This window comes from Bos mutus, chromosome 9 (assembly GCF_027580195.1).
Source record: "Bos mutus isolate GX-2022 chromosome 9, NWIPB_WYAK_1.1, whole genome shotgun sequence".
NCBI classification, from domain to species: Eukaryota; Metazoa; Chordata; class Mammalia; order Artiodactyla; family Bovidae; genus Bos; species Bos mutus.
The window spans coordinates 88,089,142-88,106,254 of record NC_091625.1 but is presented as its reverse complement, the minus strand read 5'-3'; the positions used below and the strand labels follow the sequence as shown (position 1 = coordinate 88,106,254).

At 43.0% G+C, this 17,113-nt stretch overlaps 2 protein-coding genes across 5 annotated transcripts in view; one reads left to right on the top strand and one right to left on the bottom strand.

Annotated features, from left to right (window-relative positions):
• Positions 1–5,426, top strand: part of ZBTB2 (zinc finger and BTB domain containing 2) — a 28,712-nt gene extending 23,286 nt beyond the window's left edge. For all 3 annotated transcript variants that reach the window (XM_070376868.1, XM_070376866.1, XM_070376867.1), the window contains one exon: positions 2,654–5,426. In XM_070376868.1, the coding sequence (XP_070232969.1) occupies positions 2,718–4,025 (1,308 nt within the window). In that variant the 5' untranslated portion in view covers positions 2,654–2,717 and the 3' untranslated portion in view covers positions 4,026–5,426. The remainder of the gene's footprint in view (positions 1–2,653) is intronic.
• Positions 5,427–14,410: 8,984 nt separating this feature from the next.
• AKAP12 (A-kinase anchoring protein 12) overlaps positions 14,411–17,113 on the bottom strand; it is a 112,109-nt gene continuing 109,406 nt past the window's right edge. For both annotated transcript variants that reach the window (XM_070376864.1, XM_070376865.1), the window contains one exon: positions 14,411–16,385. The gene's annotated coding sequence lies outside the window, so the exon portion shown is untranslated. The remainder of the gene's footprint in view (positions 16,386–17,113) is intronic.

Sequence of the window (17,113 nt, the reverse complement as noted above, 5' to 3'; positions counted from 1 at the left end):
TTTTCTGGAAAGGGACCCCGCTAGGGATTTACCTTTCATGGAGGCTGAAAAATCTAGCCAGGCTTGGGATTTCCGCCCTTCCTTTTTCTTTGGCATGGAGGCAGGGGGACTCACCATCCTTCCTCCTGATTGAAGCAACATTCCATCCCCACAGATGGTAACATTCCCCGGTGTCTGGGCGGTAGAGAATTCTGATCCCGGAGGCATGGGTTCAAGCTGGGGACAGGAAGATCCCCTGGAAGAGGAAATGGCAACCCACTCCAGTATTCTTGCCTGGAGAATCCCATGGACAGAGGATCCCAGCAGGCTACAGTCCATGGGGTCATAAAGAGTCCGACATGACTGAGCAACTGAACACACAAGTCCCCACAGAACAAAAGGCGCCCTTTGGGCTCCTGGGGGTGATTTGCATCTTTCAAGGCCTGTGGCTTCCCATTCTCTAGCCTCTGCCCGGCCCTGGAAAGATTCCCCGCCAGTTCAGTCTTCAATGCGGAGTTGACTGTTTACATTATGAAAGTTTTCTTCACCATACCAAATCCCTGAAGGTTTATTTTGAATATTGAATTTCACTAGGGCATCTCAATATGTTCGACTATACACAGAATATTGTTGGCATTTACCTTGGCTTAAAGGAAAGGACCACCTGCACTGGCATTCCTATTTAAAGGAATATAAATAATTGAAAGGACTATAACAAAGTCTCCAAATAAAGACATGAGTGATCTGTGTGTTTTTAAAAACAGTCACAAAAGCTCTTTCCCTTTCTGTTGTCAAAGGGGTACTAGTTTATGCTTGATCTTTGCTTATAAAGAATATATTCTATAAAGCCTTCTATACTTTATAGTCAGACATTTTACACATGATTATTTGTATGCAGGCATCTTGAAATTTATACACATTGATGGTAATACAGTAATTATTCAAGTATATTTTATCACAAATAGCTTTAAAAGCCATTTAATAGTCACTTGCCTCCCCCTTTTTTTAACAGAATAAAATACTAAATTTAGAAGAGATTATACTGTTACTATTTTAGCATATTGGAAAATACTTACAGTAAATAGCTAAAGGACCCAAAAAGAGTCATAATAGTAATAAGTGGTATAATGAAAAATGATTATAAATTCTAAAAGCATTCAAGGCAGATGTCTTTGAGGTTGAAAAATGCATTGTCAGTAGAATATACTCACTCAGTAGGTGACAGCACTTACACCTCATGTAGATCTTTATCTCTCATCGATTTATGGTGATGTGTCAGGTTTTATTTACTGATGATTTAGGGAGGGTTCTCGGGAGCTTTTATTACTGCTTGAATCTGCACTCTGTTTCTAGGATGATGCAGACACTGAAGTCTGCAAGTTAGACCATTAGTTTGGCCACAACTCCTTTTGGTACCTTATATAAGCCACTGAACCTTGGGGAATCTCGGTTTCCATATCAATCATCATTCCAGATCTGCCTCTTCTACACAGGATTGTTTTAATGGTCCAAAGAATCTTGGTGTCTTGGCTTAGAAGTTAGACTCAAATTTAAGCCCCACCACTTACTAACACTGATACTGAGCAAAGTATAAATCCCTTTGAGCCTCAACTCCTTATCTGTAAAGGTGAATTGTTGAGTCACTCAGTTGTGTCTCACTGTTTGAGACCTGGTGGATTGTAGCCCACCAGGCTCCTCTGTCCATGGGATTTCCCAGGCAAGAATATTGGAGTGGGTTGCCATTTCCTTCTCCAGGGGATCTTCCTCGCCCAGGGATTGAAGCTGAGTCTCCTGCGTTGGCAGGCGGATTCTTTACCACTGTGCCACTTGGGAAGCTCTAAAATGCAAATTAATGGCAATTCAATGAGAAAATGCCTATAAATCCCAGCTGCAGTTCCAATGATGAGGATGATTGTATTTGATAAACAACTGAGTTGTCCCATAACTGCTTTTCATGCAATCCAGCGATACTGGGATGGTGATCAGACTCCACTGGAGCTGGAATGTGGCTCGCCTTCCTGATTATTCCCAGGTCTGCTGCACTCTGCCCTTCGTGCTGGAGAGATCAGAGGGGTTCAGAGCAGGGACAGGAGATTTAGTTTTTCTTACTTTTGTGGTCTTGCTTTTAGGCACCAGTCTAACCCCCCTACGTTATGTTGTGTGACTCTTAATCTTAAAAGATCTGTTGCGCTCCAGATGGCATTGAATCAATATAAAGTCCTAGACATTTAGCTGAAAGATATGCACATCAGGGATTCTTAACCATTTACTGGGTCATGGGCCACTCAACAATGGATCCTCTCCATAAAATACAGTTGTTTATAAATGATACAATTTTACATAGGTTACTAGGAGAAAGACTACTTCAAGAGTCTATGAGTTAAGATACCATATTTCTTTAACATGAATTACCCTTTCTCGGTCCTTTAAAATATCTTTATTGTATTCCTGTCTGTTCTATTAAGAAACCTATAAGTTTTAGAATTAAATTGCATACGTTCCCATTGAACACCCTTTTGAGTGTTCCAGTTCATGAAACTCACAGTAAGATATGGGAGATGGGTCTTGTTTCATTTGCCTCGGTAAGAGCCCTCCTGGTTTTTCTCTCGGGTTTTATGGAATCACTTGAGTCACTGACTGACATCCACTGAGACTTTTCTCTTGTCTCTTTCAGTGAGTGTGTCCGCTTGAAACCCACCGACATCCAGCCGGACATCTTCAGCTATCTCCTGCACCTCATGTACACAGGGAAGATGGCGCCGCAGCTGATCGACCCGGTGCGGCTGGAGCAGGGCATCAAGTTTCTGCACGCTTACCCGCTGATCCAGGAGGCCAGCCTGGCCAGCCAAGGAGCCTTTTCTCATCCCGACCAAGTTTTCCCACTGGCGTCATCCTTGTACGGCATTCAGATCGCAGATCACCAGCTAAGACAAGCCACCAAGATCACCTCGGCGCCTGAGAAACTTGGCCGAGAGCCACGGCCGCAGGCAACCCGGATGAGCCAGGAGCAGGGGCCCGAGGCCTCCCAGCTCTCCCAGCTGCCCTCCAACCTGAGCCAGGTGAACCGGACACATATGACCCCCTCAGACCCACTGCAGACCTCGCTGTCGCCCGACCTCGTCTCCACGCCCGTTCCTCCCCCGCCCCCCGGGGAGGAAACCAACCTGGAAGCCTCCTCTTCGGACGAGCAGCCCGCGCCCCTCACCATCGCCCACGTCAAGCCGAGCATCATGAAGAGGAACGGCAGCTTCCCCAAGTACTACGCCTGCCACCTGTGCGGGCGGCGCTTCACGCTGCGGAGCAGCCTGCGGGAGCACCTCCAGATTCACACGGGGGTCCCCTTCACAGCCAGCCAGCCTGGCGAGAGCCGCGTGCCCCTGTCCCTGTGCAGCAACGCGGCGGACCTCGGCAAAGATGCCATGGAAGTGCCAGAGGCTGGCATCATCAGCGACAGCGAGCTCCAGCACATTTCGGACTCGCCCATCATCGATGGGCAGCCGCACTCGGAGACGCCGCCGCCCTCGGACATCGCGGACATTGACAACCTGGAGCAGGCGGACCAGGAGCGGGAGGTCAAGCGGCGCAAGTACGAGTGCACCATCTGCGGCCGCAAGTTCATCCAGAAAAGCCACTGGCGGGAGCACATGTACATCCACACCGGGAAGCCTTTCAAATGCAGCACGTGCGACAAGAGCTTCTGCAGGGCCAACCAGGCGGCCCGCCACGTGTGCCTCAACCAGAGCATCGACACCTACACCATGGTGGACAAACAGACTCTGGAGCTCTGCACCTTTGAGGAAGGCAGCCAGATGGACAACATGTTGGTACAGACGAACAAACCCTACAAATGCAACTTGTGTGACAAAACGTTCTCCACTCCCAATGAGGTGGTTAAACATTCATGCCAAAACCAGAACTCAGACGTGTTCGCCCTGGAGGAGGGGCGGTCCATTCTCCTGGGCAGTGGGGACTCCGAAGTGACGGAACCCGACCACCCGGTGTTGGCTTCCATCAAAAAGGAACAGGAAACAGTGTTGTTAGACTGAATGTTACTTATCTTTTTAAAAACTCATTTTTACAAAGACTCTCTTACTTCCCTTCCCCCAATTCAGAACTCTTGTTCTCCATGGCATGATACAGAGAGGTCCCGGCCCCATTCCCCGCACCCCTCCTGCCCCGTCCCCAGCCCCTCCTCTTAAAGGCTCTGTGCATTATAAACCTGGAACATATTTCTTTAATTCAGGGGATATTGGAAAGATAATGGTCAGTAGTACTTATAAGCTCATAGACTTGGAGAAGTTTTAGATGATTTAAAAACCTACTTGGAACTAATGAAGGGTATATAACATAACAAAACAACTCCAATGCAATTTGGCAAGCTAAAATTATGACTTTCCCTGGGTAATAAGTCTCCCTTCTCAGAAAGACAATGTCTGAAAAATACAGCATGCTTCTTAGAGATACAGTGGGGCTCTGTAACTATGCAAAATCTAGAGGTGTGGGGAAACTTCAAACCCAAGAAAACATTCTTAGTAGCTATCCTCCAGGTGTCTTATTTCAGAATGCATCCTTTGAGATTATGTCCAGTTAGGAAAAATCATTAGTTGAGAAATCTACTTGAACAAAACACAAAAGAGAAAAAGTAATAATGTGATGGCAATCTTAATTTTTGGGTAAAACATGACAAGCTGTGGGTCTGTGTGTTTGGAAGAGAAAATGCGTGGATACTTGCTGTAAACAGGTGAATTAATGCACATGCCTTATCTAATTGCTGGCTTTTTTCAAAGCTGAATAACAACAAAATATGTGTTTCAGTTTCCAACAAATTTCTTGGTTGTTTTAAAAATCAGACTTGAAAGTACCATTCTATAGATTGTCTTTCTGAATAGAAAACAATATGCCATTCTAGCAGTTGCCAGTGGTAAATTTGTTTTTAGCACCAGTCAACTGCTTTTAAATCAGTGTGAGTATGCAGGGGTCGGGGAGAGATACAAGAATATGCATCTTACAGGGAAAGTTGTGAGCAAATGTAGGAACTTTAATGACTTTAAATGTTAATGCTGATAGTTACTGGCAACATTCACTGAAGCATCAAAAATGGCAGAGAAAAATCAGGACAAAAAATTGCTGTTTGGGAAAAAGCTTAATTTTGATGTTTAGTCTCCCATTAAAAAAAAAAAAAAAAACCTGAAATTTCCTCCATTGGCCTGAAAGCCGTAAAAGTTGTCCATTAATCTTCCTTTAGGCCAATAACAGAATGGTCTCACAGGATAAAACAGGAGCCAGAAATAAGGACCGAAGGGGAAAGGGAAGAACAGTTAATAACTGTGCTGTATGTGTATGTTAAAAACTGAATATCCCGTCATCCTACTTCATGTATAGTTGCGTTCTAAGATTTGTAAAGTTTTTATACATACTTTCATTGAATAAACATTTGATTAAATGGGTATATGATTTTATCTCTGTATTACTTTGTCTGCCAAAAAAAGAGGCAGGAAGGGTGATTAGAGAACATTGCCCAAGTCACTTTATTGCTGTATCTCCTCTTGTACCTGCTGAACTCTGGGCAAATTCCCCTAACCTGGGGGGTACCTTTTCTATTTGTAAAATGAAGACAGTAACTGCACTGGATCATAAAACTGTGAGAATCAAACGAGTAAACAATATAAGAAGAAGCTATGAAGAGTCAAAATTTGACCACAAGTTAGTTTGGACATTGACTTATTGAACTTTTTTTTTGTTAAAGGGGGAAAAAAGAGGTCAAAGTGTTTGCCTAAAGATGACACAAATACAGGCTATATCAACCTAGATTATTAAATACAAATAATCCACTGATTAAAAAAACTACAGTAGTCCCTCCCCACTTACCCTCAGTGGATACATCCCAAGAATGTGAACAGATAGTACCAAACTCCATAGAAGTTATGTTTTTTCCTATACATCCATACTTAAGTTTAATTTATAAATTAAACAGTAAGAAAATAGCTGAATTGCCAGCATCACTGCTCTTGTGCTTTGGAACCATTTTTAGTAAAATAAGGGTTACTTGAGCACTGCTGTACTCTGACAGTCCATCTGATAACCCAGATGGCTACTAAGTGACTATCGAGCAGAATACACTGGGCAAAGGGATGATTGACACCTGGGAGGGATAGAGTGGGCTGTGCAGGAATTCATCATGCCACCAAGAATGGCTGCAATTTAAAACATATGAATTATTTCCAGAATTTTCCATTTAATAGGATGAAGGTTGACCACAGAAAGTAAAACCTTCAATAAGGCTGTGTGTGTATGTGTTAGTCACTTAATTGTGTCTGACTCTTTGCAACCCCATGGACTGTAGCCCATTAGGTTCCTCTGTCCATGGAATTCTCCAGGCAAGAATACTGGAGTGCATGGCCATTCCCTTCTCCAGGGGATCTTCCTAACCCAGGGATGGAACCTGGGTCTCCTGAATTGGAAGCAGATTCTTTACCATCTGAGCCACCAGGAAAGCCCTTGGAAAAGGGCTATATATTTACATCTTACAATTTAAATGAGAGTCTTGTGCCAAGTTAGCTTCAGTGAATATCTGAAAGGGAAAATCAGAGTGTGCCTCCCAGCCCTTCTGGCAGACAAGGGGGTCTTGAAGACCAGGAAGTCATGGGAATCACTAAGGATCTGATAGGTGAAGAAGGAGAGGTAAACGCCCGCATCCTGATGAAAAGGGCAGGCACTCTGTTCCCCTGCTGGAGTGCAGGCGCTCTTAACAGCTTGCAGCCGCCTCTTCCGTGTGGCAGACCTGGACAATGCCGATTCCCTCCCTAAACCAAAAGTCGAGTACAGATAAAGAAGCCAACCCTACCCTGGGATGCTCTGTTCCCATTTAACCCCAAGAGGTTATAAACTAACACTTTATTCTGAGTTTGGATGGTACCAATTTTTTTTTTTAATTTTTAAAACATATATCTAATTTTTGGCTGTACCGGGTCTTCATTGCTGCCGGCAGTCTTTCTCTAATTTGGGCGGGGGAGGCTGCTCTCTAGTTGCAGTACACAGGCTTCTCATTGCAGTGGCTTCTTTTGTTGCAGACCACAGGCTCCAGGGTGTGCAGGCTCCTTGGTTGCAACACACAACCTGAGTTGCCCCGCAGCTTGTGAAATCCTCCTGGAGCAGGATTTTGCTGCACTGGCAGGCAGATTCGTAACCACTGGACCACTGGGGAAATCTGATGGTACCAGCTGAAATAAGCGTTGGCCATATCAGTTGAAGGTATGAGCAATCTGAACACCCTAAGCTTCAGGATGAATTTGAGCTGCTGTGGTGGCTCAAGACAGTAAAGAATTCACTGGCAGTGCAGGAGCCACAGGAGACATGGGTTTGATCCCTGGGTTGGGAAGATCCCCTGGAGCAGGGAATGGCAATCCACTCCAGTATTTTTGCCTGGGAAATCCTATGGCCAACCCTGGCAGGCTACAGTCCATGGGGTTGCAAAGAGTCAGACAGGATTGAGTAACTGACACTTCCCCCACACTCTAGCCTTTATTAACACCACTGGGTCTATTACTTTTCCTTTCTTGGGGAAAACAATAAATGATTCATTCAACAGATGTTGCTAAAAAATAGATTTGTAGGAACTGTAGGATTTTATGTTACCATAGGAAATATGGGCTTAATGGGAAGAAAGCATTCCATTAAAATGTATTTATCAATTATCCTTCAATTAAGCTGAGAAATAAATTAACAAGGTAGCTTGGATAATAACAGAAGAATGGAGTCTAGGGTGGACCTCAAGCCTTGTTAAAGTCACAGAACCGGTCACTATTCTTGTTTGTTAACTTTACCTTGCCAGAAGGGGAAGGGCTGAAACATCCAAAGTGAATGCTTCAATTTCAGAATGTCAGACCTCAGTCACACATTTCAGGGAAAATCCAAATTGCTGTGTTTAAAGAGATAGAAGCACTTAGAAGGATAGTTACAGAGGATGGTATGTACGAGGTACCTCCTGAAATTTGGCTGGGAATTGTGATGGGGGAGGGGAAGCCCTCTCTTACTAATCCACTAGGAATTAATTCTAAGATAAAGTATGAGAACAGGGAGTACAGTTTCTTGTCATGCAATTTAACTTGTTCTTCAGGTTGACTGCATTTTGTATGACAATCTTTGCTTTATTCCTCCATTTTGGTCCAGAACAAGTTATTGCTATATATCACTTGCAGGTAAGAAGGATGCAGACCTAGAAATCTTTAAGCAGATTAAAAAAAATTATTGAGCTTAAGATACTGATCGATGAAACTTCCTCTTCTAGAACTAGCTCTCCCAAAACACAGTTGGAAGAACAGCACTGAACTGTTAACTCTCTAAATGAAACTGTTAGCTCTCTAAATAAAATAAAAATTAAACTGAGAATCTATAGTATTTAAAAAAAAAAACGGACCAGGGTGAAATGATGTTCCATGGTTTCGTTCTTCTCAGACAAAATGTTTTAAACATAAAAAGTAGCTGTGAATTTTTGACTCAAACTTGTGCTAGTCTGGAAAATAGTCAAACCTGCCCTGCTTAAATTCCCTGATTACTGGGAAGATCGCGCCTCATGAAGAAGGCATTACACACTGCAGGGCTGAGCATGCAGAGGCAAGATCCTGTACTGGTTGTCTGGGTGCTCCAGGTTTAAAGTAACTCCTCCAGGCCGTCCTGTCAGACACAGGTGCTGTTTCCAGTTAAAGAAATTGAGGCCCAAAGAAGTTAACCAATTTTCTGAGGTTGCCCAGTCAGGATTCAAACCATGTGGCTCAACTCTTACCTTCCCAAATGTGCAAACATTTTTGTGGACTAGAAGTGACGGGGGGGAGGGTTGTCAGGAAAGGGGTAAGTATCTGAAAGGGAAAACTTTTTCACCTGTTAACCTATTCATGCTGCTATTGAGGAGATGAACCTAAATCTGATTTATTGCCTTTACCACAGAGGTTCTAAAACTTCAGCACATCAGAATCTTCTGGAGGGTTTCATAAAACAGACTGTAGAGTATGTGATGTTGAAGCTTTCCAATACTTTGGCCACTTGAAGTGAAGAGCCAACTCATGGGAAAAGACTGATGCTGGGAAAGATTGAAGGCAAAGGAGAAGGGAGCAGCAGAGGATGAGATGGTTAGAAAGCATCACCTACTCAATGGACATGAATTTGGGCAAACTCGGGGAGATAGTGGAGGACAGAGGAGCCTGGCTGCAGTCCATGGGGTCACAGAGTCGGACGTGACTTAGCGGCTGAACAACAGCAACAACAGGGTATTTGATTCAGTCGGTTCAGAGTGGGGCCCAAGACTGTGCACGTTGAACAGGTTCCCAAAAGAGGATGATGGTGATGAGGCTAGTAGCAAAATTTGGAGAACCCCGCAGGAGGAGAAGGGGATGACAGAGGATGCGCTGGATAGATGGCATTTAGTGGACCTGAGTTTGAGCAAACTCCAGGAGATAGTGAAGGACAGGGAAGCCTGGCGTGCTGCAGCCCATGGGGTCGCAAAGAGTTGGACACGACTGGGCACTTAAGCACAGCGCAGGATTTATTCTAGGCACGCTACAGTCATGGGGTTGCAGAGTCGGACGCACTTAACAATTGCACAAGATTTGTTCTAAACCTCTCTGTTCTCGTTCTGAATGCCTCTAATCTGAGCACAGAAAAGAATGCAGCCAAAGTAATTAAACACCCTAACTAGTTTTTGAGGAGGCTACCTAGACAATCTTCCTTACTCTAAGAGAGGCAAAGATCTGGATGAGGAAACAAATGGTGGTCATTACAGAGTCCAGGTCTCACCATCCAGGGTCCTTTCAGAATAATGACGTTGCTGTTTCTGAAATATTAATACCATAAACATCTTTTTTCAGACATGTTCTTTTTGTGCATCATCTGCGTTTCTTATCTTTCCTCCTCTCCCTGTTGCCTTCTCAGTTTCTGCGGTCTGCTAGCCCCTCTTTAGGGTGGAGGTGGGGGGCATGCACTGTGGGGGAGGGGCTCTGCCTAGGAAATCTCTCTGCCTAGGAAATCCTTCCTTGCTGTTAGCCATTTATTTCTATGATTTTTTATTTTTTTTTTGATTAGCAAAAGACAAAATAATCCTTTTATCCTTCCATTTAGATGAAGATGCCCGGAAACAGACAAAGGTCCGAAGGTAGCCAGCCAGAAAGAACTGGGCACCAGGAAGATGCACGGTCTAGGGAGCCCTGGGAGAGGCCTTGCAGGCTTGGCCCCCTTCCAGCCAGAGCCCCTCCCCCACAGTGCATGCCCCCCACCTCCACCCTAGAAGAGGGGCTAGCAGACCGCAGAAACTGAGAAGGCAACAGGGAGAGGAGGAAAGATAAGAAACGCAGATGATGCACAAAAAGAACATGTCTGAAAAAAGATGTTTATGGTATTAATATTTCAGAAACAGCAACGTCATTATTCTGAATCTATCAAATTACAACTGTCATCAGGTTGCTTCTGGTGGGTGGTTTTATTAAAACTTCTAATTACTGATGTTAATGTACTATGGTGCATTTTGCTTTCTAGTTTATCAAGCACCTTGCGAAGCACCTAGTCATACATTCTGAAACGAGGAAACTGCTGAGACAGGGTAAGCCTCATCTTTCTTTGCCACCAGAGTCTGTGCCTGAGATTTTTAAGCAATGTCGTAGGGATCTGTGTAGGTTATTTTCTCCCTTCTGTTTCTTCCAGGGCATAGAGAGGACAGAAGAGCCGTTTATGTCTCTCTGTCTTTTTCTAAGACCCTTATATCCAGCTACTGATCCTGCATTTTCTCTTGGGAATCTCATAGGACTCTCAAATTGAACGTTTTCCAAGCAAATATCATTGCCCACCTCTACCCATTTCAGTGTGTGTCAGTGGCTCAGTCGTGTCTGACTCTTTGAGACCCCATGGACTGTAGCTCACCCAGCTCCTTTATCCACGAGATCTTCCAGGCAAGAATATTGGAGTGGGTTGCCATTTCCTTCTCCAGGGAATCTTCCAGACCCAGGGATCGAACCCCAGTCTCCTGTATTGTAGGCAGATTCTTTACCATCTAAGCCACCAGGGAAGCTCATGTACCCATGTCTCCACATCCATCTTGGCAATGCAGAAACTTCATTTTTTTTTTTTTTTTCCAAGGCTTGTCATTTTATTTGGGGAAGGGATTGAAGGGGTTTTGTTTTTGTGTTGGTTTTTTGTTTGGTTTGTTTTTGTTTTTAGTCACGCTGCACAACTTGCAGGATCTTAGTTCCCCAATCAGGGATTGAACCTCAGCCAGTGAAAGCGCCGAGTCCTAACCACTGGACCACCAGAGAATTCCCCAGAAACTTCATTCTTCACGCCATGGTATTCCCACAACAGTTAATCAGGTATTGTGTCCTGTTTAGTTCATCTCCTAACCATCTCTTGATTTCCCTCTTAGCTCTCCAAGCCAAAGTGTCACTATTTTAATATACTCCAGTAACAGCAACCCACTCCAGTATTCTTGCCTGGGAAATCCCACAGAGGAGCCTGATGTGCTGCAGTCCATGGGTTCGCAAAGAGCCGGACACGACTTAGTGACTAAACAACAACAATTATCTCTTGCTAGCTGGTGATGATGATGGTGGTGGTGATGATAGCTATTACCATAGTAACATGTTAGTCTCCTTCTAACCTCTGATCTTTAATTCTCGAGTAGCAACTCTCTAGAAGCATTGGCATTTTAGGTAGAAACTTCCTTTTTTAAGAAGGGTTGTCCTGGGCCTTGCAGGATCACAAGTATCTTTGGTCCCAACTCATTAACACCCTAACCATTAATCACACCCCTAATACCCTAACCAAAACTTGACAGGGGAGTGGGCAGAATTGGGCACTTGACAGGCAGAATCCCAACACTGCCTTGGGAGAGCATCTCTTCTCTGTTAAACTAGTAACCGTTTAGTTTAAATCCCACTCTTTAAAATGGTCCACTGGCCAATGCGGCTGTACCCTTTCCATAAAGCCTTTACAAGGAACTCTATGTCCAGGTTTCAAGTCCTAAAGACAACCCCATCTGCTTTTCCCGGAATTAGGAGAGCTTCTGAGGCTAACAAGCGTAATTAGGATCAAACACAATGTGGTTTTTAAGTTAACCTAATGTAAAGTATTCTGTGCTTGTTAATTATATCAGGTTATGTGGGAGTTTTAGAACAAACAAGAAAAAGCAGAGGGGCGAGTTAGTGCTAGGACTTAGCAAACATATCCTGTTGTTGGAAAATAACATATTGAGTCCTAATTTCGTCATTTAGGAAATATTATTCCAACTCTGGTTTCCAAATATGAATACTATCTATAGGCAAGTTTCTCTTAAGGTTGGATGTAATACTTCTCTTGTGTTAAAATTTTTCATGTCAACAAGAAATAGGAGAATATGCAAAAAGTCACGAGATTGCTTTGGATACTGTACAGATAGGGGCTTCCCTGGTAGCTCAGCAGGTAAAGAATCCGCCTGCAATGCAGGAGACTCAGGTTCAATCCCTGGGTTGGGAAGATCCTCTGGAGGATGGCATGGCAACCCACTCCAGTATTCTTGCCTGGAGAATCAAGCCTGGTAGGCTCAAACATGACTGGTGGGCTCAAACATGACTGAATCAACTTGGCATGCACTATACAGATGCCTGTTAATATTTAAACATCAAAAAGTGTGTGTGTGTGTCGGGAGGTGATTTCTAAGCTGTGACAGCACTTAAAAAAAAAAGAGTCATGATTATATTATTTTCATTACAATGCCATCTCTAAGTCCTGGTCACCTTAGCTACAATCTGTGTGATCGCATAAGGACAGGTGATCTATATCTCAATTTTCTAATTTATAAAAGGAGAGCCAAGTCATTTACCTAATTCCAGCGATATACCATAGGGTGGAGATGGTAAGGAACTTGGTAGTGAGGAGGAACTTGCATTTGTACAAAAACTGTGCCAGGCAGCCCAGCAGATTCATCCCTAGAATCACATTAGAGGTGCAGTCATGTGACACCAACAATAAGATATGGGTGGCTAAGGGGACTTCCTGGTGGCTCAGAGGGTAAAGCATCTGCCTGCAGTGTGGGAGACCCGGGTTCGATCCCTGGGTCGGGAAGACCCCTGGAGGAGGAAATGGCAACCCACTCCGGTATTCTTGCCTGGAGAATCCCATGGACAGAGGAGACTGGTGGGCTACAGTCCATGGGGTCTTAAAGAGTCAGGCACCACTAAGCGACTTCCTTTTCTTTCTTCCCTGTGACACTGGTCACATTCAGGTGCCAGCCTCTTCCTGGGAATCCTTGCACTGTGCCCATTTCCTTTTCTGCTATCAGATAAGGGTTTTCTAACTCTGGTTCTGGTTCCCGGTTGGGATTTCAGAGTGTGGCTATCCAAAAACTGCATAAAACTGTGCTTATTTGTGGGGTTGGATGTCAGCCAGAGGCTTACTGAGCATCTAATCAAAGGGGTCCCTAACCCGAAAAGCTTAAGAATCACTGAAGAGATTTCTGTGCACTCGTACAGTCCCAGGAAGCTCTGTGGACAGTGTCGCAAGGGATGATTACGTATAGTTAAAAGTAGAAGTGAAATGCGTGATGAATCTCACGACGGTAAAGAGCAATCAAAATTGAATTAAGGTGAAATTACAGAAAGAAAATCCATGGTATTTAATTAGGTTGCATTTTATTTAGATAAATGAAAAATCTGCATCCCCCCCAAACAGAAGTAAGAATCAAATATTGTCTCAGATTAAAGGAAAACCGCTAAGCTTGAAGCTTACACTGAAAGCTAAAATTTCCAGCCCTTCAATATCTCAAAGGAAATATCGGAACAAAGTTATCTGTGTGGCAGAGAGAGGCAACTCGGGTGTACCATTAGCAAAAGAACCTGAGGGGGAACATTTTATATTCCTCAAGTATAAGAAACGGCAAGAGTGTACAAGTCTTGCATTCCTTTCTATTGTACATGGCTCCATAGTAATGCAAAAATTAGCAAAGTTTAGGCACTTGCTCCAACTTCTGCAGTTTGCATTTGATGCTTAAGGACTTCACAACAGCAGCTTTAAAATTATAATACAGAATTGTATGTCATGCTACTGTTAATAGCATTCCTCCTGTTAATAAAACAATGATGCTTAACGGACACAAGTACAGAACTTGAACGGGAATAACCAGGGCACATCAAAAGAGCACAGTCACCAAGCAACTGCCACTGAAAAACCAACTGTGATGGCTGGAATGACCTGGCCAAGACCAAATACCAATAGGATGAGCGGCAGGATGGAATTTAAACCCCCCAAAATGATTACCAGAAACTACACAAATCTTTAATCTGTTCAAAACAGCACAAACCTTCTTCCTGACATAGAAAGGCAGTCAGTCAATAATTAGAAGTCTAATGAACTCCTTAAAAACTGCTGTCATCTCCAAATTTCAGTTGATCTTCAGAAATTGACACCAGCGTTTAGGTTTTTAAGTCTCAAGCTGGCAAAAGAAAGATCTTCAGATCAGAGGGTATTTTTAATTTGGAGATTTTAAAGTTTAATAATTAAGCATAAGTAGCTATTAAATGTGCAAATAACTCCTAAAAGGATATTAAATGTTCTCCAACTGCACAGCCATATGCTGTTAGCATGAGGGGTGTTTCTAATATGGCCAATTTTTTTTTTTTTTGTAATCAGATTTGTTGGTTTATGAAAAATTACTTTCCAGCTTTTAACAGCCAACTTTTGGCTAAAAATAAAAAAAAAAAAAAGGACTATTCTAGTTTTGCTTGAGTGTTATGCTTTAAAATAATTTAATCAGCAGTTGAAATTTCAGTTCTCAAACTGGAGTACTGAGTTTACGTAAAATTTAAGAAGTGTATACACCAGACCGGTTCTCTACCCATGAAAAAGTAGAAACTCTCCAGTAGATAGGGGATGGTTCTGTGTGTGTAGCAATTGGCTGACAGAATCTTTTGTATATTAGCATGAACTAGAAATCATTTTGATACTTTAAGAATTTTTTCCAAGATCACCGGTTAGGCAAGGCATTTTTACTGCTAAGCCTTCCTAAAATTCTTACTGCTAAGCCTTCCTAAAATGTCTTTCTAGAGACATTTGTCATTAACACGTATTAACAAAGAAAACTAACCTTTTCAGGAAGCACCACCAGATGGTAGCATTGTTTCAGCACCTTCAATCTGAAAAGCTCCTGGTTTATTTCAGCGGAAGCCTCTCTGCCCTTGACTTCCGCTAACCTGAAACTTAAACCGACGTAAAGCAGTGACCCTGTGTAGTGACTATATTAGAAAGTTCTAGCTTCTCTGCTTTTCGGATGCAGTAAACATAGGACCCAGGCTTCCTATTATCTAAGAAATCCAGCAAATCTAAGTGAAGCAAATGTTTTATTGAAATCGGTTGTCAAATCACAATTTATCCAAATGAACATAATGCTACATTGTTCTTAAAAGAGTGGGCACAAATATGGCACAGATAACAATCCAGCATCTATCAAAATACCATCTGTAAAGACTCTGACTTATTTCGTGCTGTGTGTGAATGGGGATCCAGCATGTAAGGTTGACTCAAAAGCAGTCAATTCTTTTCTTGATCCTGTGAAAACATTTCACTACTTTGCCTCAAAATGAAAGCACACGCATCCGTCCAAACAACCGTAACAATTAGGAGAAAAGACTCCAACTTAATCTGCTCCTGAAAAAAACTTCCTTCCAACCTCCACCCGGGGGCTAGGAAGAAAAATTTCCCAGCAACAATGGGACATTCTGTATGTCTCCCCAACAACCCCCGAAAAAAAAAAAAAAAAAAACTTTTATTTTTAGCATACTATGCATAATAGGAAAGGGACCTATTTCAGAGTGATACTGAACATGTAACCTAATCCTTAGTGAATTTTAAAAGAGATGGAGCTTCTGATCAGGAATGTTATTTCTAGAGAGCTGTTTTCAAAGGCTGTAACTGAGGCAGCAGAAAGCTTCCCGAGACTTCACTGTGGCCGCATGCCCCGTCATATAATGTGTGAGACAAAAGAATTGCACTACGCTGTACATTTCCTTAGACGTTAAGAAAAAAAAAAAATATACAATAGATACAGAAGGAGGGTTACTTGAAACATACATATAAATACATAAAGAATGATACTCCAGTTTGAGAAGCAGACCCAAGAATTGCCAACTCCAGTTCCGGGCTAAGAATTGAGGACCTTGAATCAGAAACATTATATGGTACTGAGGGAAAATGTCAGTGTGGTCTTGACGAGAGGAAATGTTATCTGGCTATAGCTCCCGATGAAGCCTCAGGATTGTCAGGGGTTCTCGGGAAATGAGCAGTTGACACGTCTGTTCTTCGGTTTCCAAAGTTCTGAAAGACTGGTCTCGTCAGCAGCATTCGATTTCTTCCCCTACTTGTCTTCACATTCTGGTCTTGCAAGTACACAAGTGTAACTGTGGAAGGAAGTTAGAATCAAAAGTAAATGAAATCTGCTTTTCCTCTCTCATTTCTGCAATAGCACCAAGAGTTGTGAGAGTGAGATGCAGCCAATGGGGACCCTGGTGCAAACCATGGGCTGAACTCCGTAGGAAACAAACATGGTGAGGAGTCCAAATACAACGTCCTTTGCTACTGAGTGGGCCAAAAAGTTCGTTCGGGTTTTTCCATAACATGTTCCAGAAAAACCCAAACGAACTTTTTGGCCAATCCATACCCAAACAGCAGTAGTTAGGCTCTCATATGCACAGGAAATGTTTTTAAAGTGCTTGTCACTATGCTGGAAGAAATCAATAATTTTCCCAGAGAGCTTCAAGCAGCAGCGTATAAACCTACTTTGGACTTCTAGTTATTTTTTTAAAAATGCAACAAACTAGCTGGTATGGTGCTGAGTGAGCACAATATAGTTTTTATGTCCTCGGGCCAAACATATACACAAATGCACACTTGTGCGCACACACACAGGCCTCTTTATTTTCTTAGAAAGCAGTCATACTGGCGGTAAAACGAAGTCACTACTCTTAGGACACCAGTAAGACTGATGAGTATGTCAATGAGAAAAAGGAAACTAACTTGGGTCTCCTAGTCTGGTTGATGGTTATTTCCCCAGATGTAGGTTCGGCATAAAATCCTAATTACCTGAACTCATAACAAATCTGCCATCTGAATGGGGGGTGCGGGGGGT